The following is a 7,141-nucleotide window of genomic DNA, read 5'->3' on the forward strand; positions in this document are numbered from 1 at the left end:
ATGATCTATATACCGTAGTTTTATGTAAACATTAATATGAACGCTCTTTGTTTCAAGTGACAGAAACTCAATTCAAAGTAGCCTAAAGAAGCAGGAGGAATTCCTTGATCCTTGTAAGCGTATGACTTTCTGGGTGGAGTAGGAAGCAAGCTGATCATCGTGAGTGAGGAGTTAGCTCTGACGGAGCAGATCTCTTGGGGAGTGAGAATGCAGTCTACTAAGGATTCGTGAAAAGATGGCTGTTCCGCACTAAAAAGTCATATGAAGTTCAATATTACAGAACCATTTAAAAGGATTCAGTGGTTTTTTTTTTTTTTTAATGAAGCCTGGAACCATTGCCATAGAATGAACAAATGATTTAATCTAGAATGGCTGGGAATCAGCAGTGTAGTGAGCATCAGTAAGTCAAGGGAATTAAAGAAACCACTCAGAATACAGGAAAAATGATTGTCTATGAAAAGCAGGCTGAGGGGAAAGAAGTATGAAACCAAACAGAAGCTAAAAATACTGGAAGAGGACAGGAGGCTGCTGGCAGCAGTGAGGTGGAATACCAGGCTTCACGGAAGTGAAAGAAGTGGAAAGAGAGGTCCATGCGACCATAGGAGAGAATTTTACATATGATGTATCTGAAATTAGTGAAAATACATGCACACGTACATACAACACAATATACCATGTTGTCAAAGCTGGAAAACATATACTGCCATCTGTTGCTTATCAGAGTGCAAGTGACAGACCTCTCTGGAAAACAGCTTGATAGTGCCTCTCAGAATTACCAGTGTATCAACCCTTCAGCACTCCCTCTTCAGGGATATAGCTACAAATGTGAGGACAATATAAAGGGGCAAATAAACAAGGTTATTAACTACAGCATTGCTGTGATAATAAAAATGTATAAACAATGCTAGTATCCAGTAGGGTAGTGGCTAATACTATGCATCAATAAAAAAAAAAAAAAGATGGCGTTTCTGTGTGCTGATTTGGAAAGATATATAGGAGATAGTAGCAGATGAAAAAAGCAAATTAGACCGGGTGGGGTGGGGTGGCTGACACCTGTAATCCCAGCACTATGGGAGAGCAGGGTGGGTGGATCACTTGAGGTCAGGAGTACGAGACCAGCCTGACCAACATGGTGAAACCCTATCTCTACTAAAAATACAAAAATTAGCCAGGCGTGGTGGCGGGCACCTGTAATCCGAGCTACTTGTGAGGCTGAGGCCGGAGAATCGCTTGAGCCTGAGAGGTAGAGGTTGCAGTGAGCCAAGATTGCGCCACTGCACTCCAGCCTGGGTGACAGAGCTGTTTCAAAAAAAAAAAAAAAGCAAATTGCAGAACAGGGTATGTGGTATGCTGCCTTTTTTAAGAGGGAAAATTAGACTATCTAGTCATATTTACATAAAGAAACCCCTGGAAAGATAGATACTCAAGAAACTAATACTATTGATTAACTATTGGGAAAAACAAGAAAAGGATGAGGGTAGAGACTGGGGAAGTGGCTTCCAATTGTATCATTTTTAACAGTTTGATTTTAAACCATGTGAAACATTTACTATCCATTTCAAAATAAAGATAAGTAGGGTTTTTTCAAGTATGACTACTTTTTACCATTTGCTCATGTCGAAAATTGTTTTACTGTTTCTCCTTAAATACTGTTTTTTTTAAATAGAAGTAGCAGGCTTTGAAGGAAGCAAGGTCAGAATGATGTGAAGCCAAGGTTATGTAGGATAATGGGCAGAATAGAGATGTGAGCCATGTATGGAGGGAGGGGATGATGTGTTGGAGGTCAGCAAGTGAAGGGAGTGTGGAAAGGGCAGTATTCTAGATGACTCTAGATGACTTGAGCTTGGAAGAAGGGCAATTACTGAATGAAAGTTGTAGGTTGTGGTCTGGAGATAGGAACCAAGAGAAAAATCAGTCACACGTTGTAACCATATGACTGGAGGAGCTTGGGAGATAACCAGCCTCCAGTTGAGAAAGATTTAAGGCAAGCAGTGTCTTCAGGGGAAATCTAGATTTTACTTAAAGTTTCCTCTGCGTTAAGAAACAGAAACAAGTATGCTAAAAATAAGGAAGTTAACAATGAAACAAGTTCAGAGAACTCAGTGGTGGGTAGTACCTGAGAGAGGAGGGTCAGGCTTCCCCTGGTACAGTCACAGGATCGGGGCAGCCAACACAAAGGAATCACAGGAGGGAGGCAGGGCAGGAGCCAAAGTCAGCAGATGGAAGGAATGACCTCGGTCCTGGGCATTTTCACACATATTTTCTCAATTTTTACAACCTACGAGGAGAGGGTATTATCCCTATGTTATCACATGGAAAACTGAGGGCTAGGGAGGTTAATGAACTGGCCTAAGAACATACACTGAGATTGAGGTATACTCTCTCAGCCTCACACATCCCTCGAACTCATCCATTCATTTAGAGAACTGGAATAGAATAAAGGAGATCCCACAGGGATATGGGTAGGGAAGATGGCCATATACAGTTTACTTAGAAGGACAGAAGAAGCAATTCTCTAACCACTCTCAACCCTGTTAATTCTAATATTTTTAGATAATCAGTCTTCGTCCATTCAAGCCACTATAACAAAATACTGTAAACTCGGTAGCTTATAAACAGTGGAAATTTATTCTCACAGTTCTGGAGACCAGGAAGTCTAAGGTCTAGTAACTAGCAGATGAGGTGTCTGGTGAGGGCCCACTTTCAGCCTCATAGGTGGCGCTTTCTTGCTGTTGTGGAAGGGCAGGGGGCCCCTCCTGGGTCTCATTTATAAGAAGAGCACTAATCCTATTCATGGGTTCCACCCCATGACCTCATCACCTCCCACAGCTCTACCTCCTAACACCATAACATTGGTGTTACTGTTATAGTCTCAGCAGTGCACCAAGATATAATAGTCTCTCATTGACTGAGATAATGCCTGGAGTTCTTTTTCCTATCTCCAAGATGATTAAGGAGCACAGACACGAAGGTGAGGTTAGAGCGAAAGTTTAATAAGCAAAAGAAGAAAGCTCTCTGCCAGCAGAGAAGGGGACCCAAACGGGGTGCTCCCTATGAGGCTGAGGCCCAGGGTTTTTATGGACTGGAAAGGGGAAGGAATGGGCTTAGTCTGCCTGCTGTCTTGGATAGAGCCTGACTCAGCTCGGCCCGGCACCTTGGCCCAGGAACCCACTGGAGCCCACTATGCCTATGCCCACAAAAGGAGAGAGCCCCCTGACTATACAAAGGACAAAGGCATTTCTTTTTTTTTTTTTCTTTTTGAGACGGAGTCTCGCTCTGTCGCCCAGGCTGGAGTGCAGTGGCGCAATCTCGGCTCACTGCAAGCTCCGCCTCCTGGGTTCACGCCATTCTCCTGCCTCAACCTCCCGAGTAGCTGGGACTATAGGCGCCCGCCACCACGCCCGGCTAATTTTTTGTACTAGTAGTAGAAACGGAGTTTCACCGTGTTAGCCAAGTTGGCCTCGACTTCCTGACCTCGTGATCTGCCCGCCTCAACCTCCCAAAGTGCTAGGGTTACAGGTGTGAGCCACCGCGCCCGGCCGAATAAAGGCATTTCTATCTCAGGTCTTGTTCTTTATCTGATTGAAGGTTTTTCTATCTGTGCAGCCGTGGGCATGTCTTTAGGCACAGTGCCCTGTGCTAGTTCCCTCATCGGTGCCTGCAGCTTGACTTTTTTTCCCCAGGCTGTTTTTTATGTTATTTGGGGATGAGGCACTGACCTGTGGACCTGGGGCTCTGTGGGGACCCTTCCCTTGCTATCTACCTAAGGCAAACTAACTCCTATCATTAACACGTCAGTATATAAATTTGGAGGGGCACAAACACATTGAGACCATAGCATAATCCCTTTAATCCATTTCTTTCTAAAATTTTTATTGACTACCTTCTCGTGCCAGGATACTTAATCTTCACGGCACCCCATGAGTTAGGTATTGCTGTGCCTGTTTTAAACATGAGGAATCTAAGAATCAGAAAAATTAATTTTACTTCAGTTTCATATCTACAAAGTGAGGATAATAGTTTCTGCCTCCTATGACTGTTAAGCAGTTAAGTAGTTGATATACTAGAACAGTGCCTCAGTAGTAAGCACTCAAATGTTTGCAGGTGTGTTTTCACTATTTTTATTTCTCACCATCATGTTGGATTATGAACACCTCGAAGATGGGAACCATGCACTCTTCATCTTTAATCCCAATTACCTAACAATGCCATTCATACCTTAGGCATGCAGTAAATATTTGTTTTTTTCCTTGAAAAAACCCAAGGGCTACAGTTGGTGTCACCACCATTGATATGTTGTGTATCTGAACTAGATCTGCCATTGAGTGTCCCCATCCCGCTCACTCTCCCCCACCCACTGGTGGGGTGGACACCAATCTGCAGTGTGATTTGAAGCAGGAGCTACTGAACTTTCTAACAGGAATAGTTAACGTTCTAGCAAACCTCTGGCATCCTCCCGTGCTGACCCATCCTGGGTCTGTGCCTGCATTTGTCTGAGGTGGCACTCATTGCTACTCTTATGCCTGTTAGCTCTAACCTGAAGTTGACTTCTCTGTCTGAGATTAGCTGTCTTCAGTTTGACACTTACTCTCACGTCTTGGTCTTACTCTTACGTGGAACTTACTTTTTATTTCTCTAGATCAGGCCTCAGTTTGTGGTTGTTCAGTAATAGTAGTAATAGCCAACATTCATTGAGTATTTATACTGTGCAGGCTAAGAGCTTTATAAATGCTAGCCTTTTGTCCATCGTGGTTTCCTTCTTTTATGTCAGAGATGTTTTCAACCCAGAAAAGGTAAAGTAAATGAGATGTCATTCCTCATTGATCAGTGTAAGCTCATTCCATCCAATCGCGTGATATTTTTCTCTCAAGCACAATCAGAATTTACATTTATTATTTTGAAAACTAGCTATAGAAAACTAATGCACAGTTCCTATTCCTTCATCTACTATTAAATAGGGACTCTGCTTTCAAGTATAAGCCTAGCATATTTTCCTGACAAATTAAGCCTCGTCATTTCTAAAGAAACTAAAAATCTTTTTGAAATGATAGGAAACCCATGACATGAAGCACGTTAATATAATAATTATCTTTTTTAAAATACTGTTTTGGGTACATTTTATAGGCCTACTTTGATTATTATCAACAAATTCATATCTTCCCCAAAGTGTTTTTTCCACTTTGTATTTTATAATATTGTTCATATTTTTAACCTGATCAATTTTCATTTTCCTGCTAATATCCTTCAGCTACTTTTAAAAATTACAGGAATCATTGGCCTTCCCATTTTACCAGTGTATGCTTTTTCATCAGTGAAGATAAAAGGGAAAACATGGTTTCTTTCAACTTAAATTTGTTTTTACTTATAGAATATTCTACACAAAAAATCTCCCTGTTTTCTATTCAGAAAAATAATGTTCTGCCAGACTAAATTGAGGGGTTTTGTGACCTTTTTTGTTCATTGCTCTTTGTTTTAAAATGATATATCTAATGCATTTATTAATAGAAAAAAGATCTGTAGCTCAAAGTGATCCTCTCTAGGCAGGATATGGTAAGAGATCCCGTCACTTCTTCCATTATACATACCTCTGTTATGTTGAATTTTTTATAGTGAACATTTTTTACTTTTGTGATCAGAAGAAAAATTTCTAAGTGTTACATTTGTATAACCACAGTCATACAAATAACCTATCAGTGATTTATATTTCTGTAAGATTTATATGTGTGTATTCTTAAAACATTATTTTCCTTTGCCTCCTTCAAATTTATACAGGTCCCAAAGGCAAGCAGTTAGAAGGAACTGAATGTCCACTCCATGTTGTTCATCCACCCACTGGGGAAGAGTTTGCTCTGGGATGTGGAGTGTGCAGAAATGCCCACACTTTTTAGAACACTCAGATCCTTTGTCTACAGAGAGAAAAGTTGCCTTCATCCCCCAAGAGGATGCGGTGAAGTTTAAACTCTGCTCAGGATAAGGACGGGACCATTTTTACATCCATGAAAATGAACCATTCACAGTACAAGAAGGATGCCAAATACCATGTACATAATTCTTGCTATGGAAAGTTTCCCCATTATTTTGGTTTATCTTCTTTTGAACAAATGACATCAAACTTGTGAGGTGTTTGCATGTGGCCATTACCGTCATTGGCCTGTGAAGCATTGGACATTTATAGATAATTGATATAAAAGAATCGCCATGCCCATGGGCTAAGAACGATGGTGGCTTTCAAGCAAAAAAGAAAAATAATCATTGTTTATTGTATACTGCCTTTTTGTAATCCTGTACAATTGCATCACGGGTGGGGATAAAAAGAGGAATATTCTGGTTTATTTCCTAGACTGTTATTTAAAAAAAAAAAAATTGTGTTAGGACAGCATATAAATGTAATAAGTATCACACTGTATATAAAGATATCAATGTTTGTCCTGTATAAGAATTACTAAATTACAAATGCAATTTCATTTAAACTTCTAGGTTAAGTTTGAGCCTGAAATTTTAATGAAGTGCAATACTGAGTGTGCCTCATTATCTTGCAGCTGTAAACATATTGGAATGTACATGTCAATAAAACCACTGTACATTTTTATACAGTGATAAAGTCTACCACTGTGGGAGGTGTTGTTTGAGAAACAAAATTTAAAAACCTTTAAGGTCTAAAAGTCTAGTTTTCCTCAGAAAGAAATTTACTAACACAACACAATCAAAAATTTTATAACTGTTAGGAAAAATAAGAATAGTAATGAAGTGCAATGTTGGAATCTTGAACCCTAAGCAGATGATCACATGTATATTCATAGGTAGATGTATTCATACCGAAGACAGAAGAAAACATTTAGGAAATCAACTTCTATTTTAACTAGCAGCATTTTTAACTTTTATTTATTTATTTATGAGACAGGGTCTTACACTGTCTCCCAGACTGGAGTACAGTGGTGTGATCTCAGCTCACTGCAGCCTCCACTGGGGCTCAAGCGATCCTCCAGCTTCAGCCCCCTTAGTAGCTGGGACTACAGGCATGCACCAGCACCATGCCTAGCTAATTTTGTATTTTTGTAGCGATGGGGTTTCGCCATGTTGCGGAGGCTGGTCTCAAACTCCTAGGATCAAGCAATCCCCACCGTTTTGGCCTCCCAAAGTG

The 7,141-nt window shown here is 40.5% G+C and overlaps 1 protein-coding gene across 16 annotated transcripts in view; it reads left to right on the forward strand.

The window, feature by feature from the left end:
• Nucleotides 1-6,606, forward strand: part of MYCBP2 (MYC binding protein 2) — a 282,822-nt gene extending 276,216 nt beyond the window's left edge. For 14 of the 16 annotated variants that reach the window (XM_023186011.3, XM_026446684.2, XM_026446688.2 and 11 more), the window contains one exon: nucleotides 5,773-6,606. In XM_023186011.3, the coding sequence (XP_023041779.2) occupies nucleotides 5,773-5,888 (116 nt within the window). In that variant the 3' untranslated portion in view covers nucleotides 5,889-6,606. Of the gene's footprint in view, nucleotides 1-57; nucleotides 1,020-5,772 lie in introns of those variants that run through there. The other 2 variants (XM_026446686.2, XM_026446691.2) reach the window with 2 other exon arrangements.
• Nucleotides 6,607-7,141: the final 535 nt, after the last annotated feature.

The sequence above is a fragment of the Piliocolobus tephrosceles genome, chromosome X, assembly GCF_002776525.5.
Source record: "Piliocolobus tephrosceles isolate RC106 chromosome X, ASM277652v3, whole genome shotgun sequence".
Classification (NCBI taxonomy): domain Eukaryota; kingdom Metazoa; phylum Chordata; class Mammalia; order Primates; family Cercopithecidae; genus Piliocolobus; species Piliocolobus tephrosceles.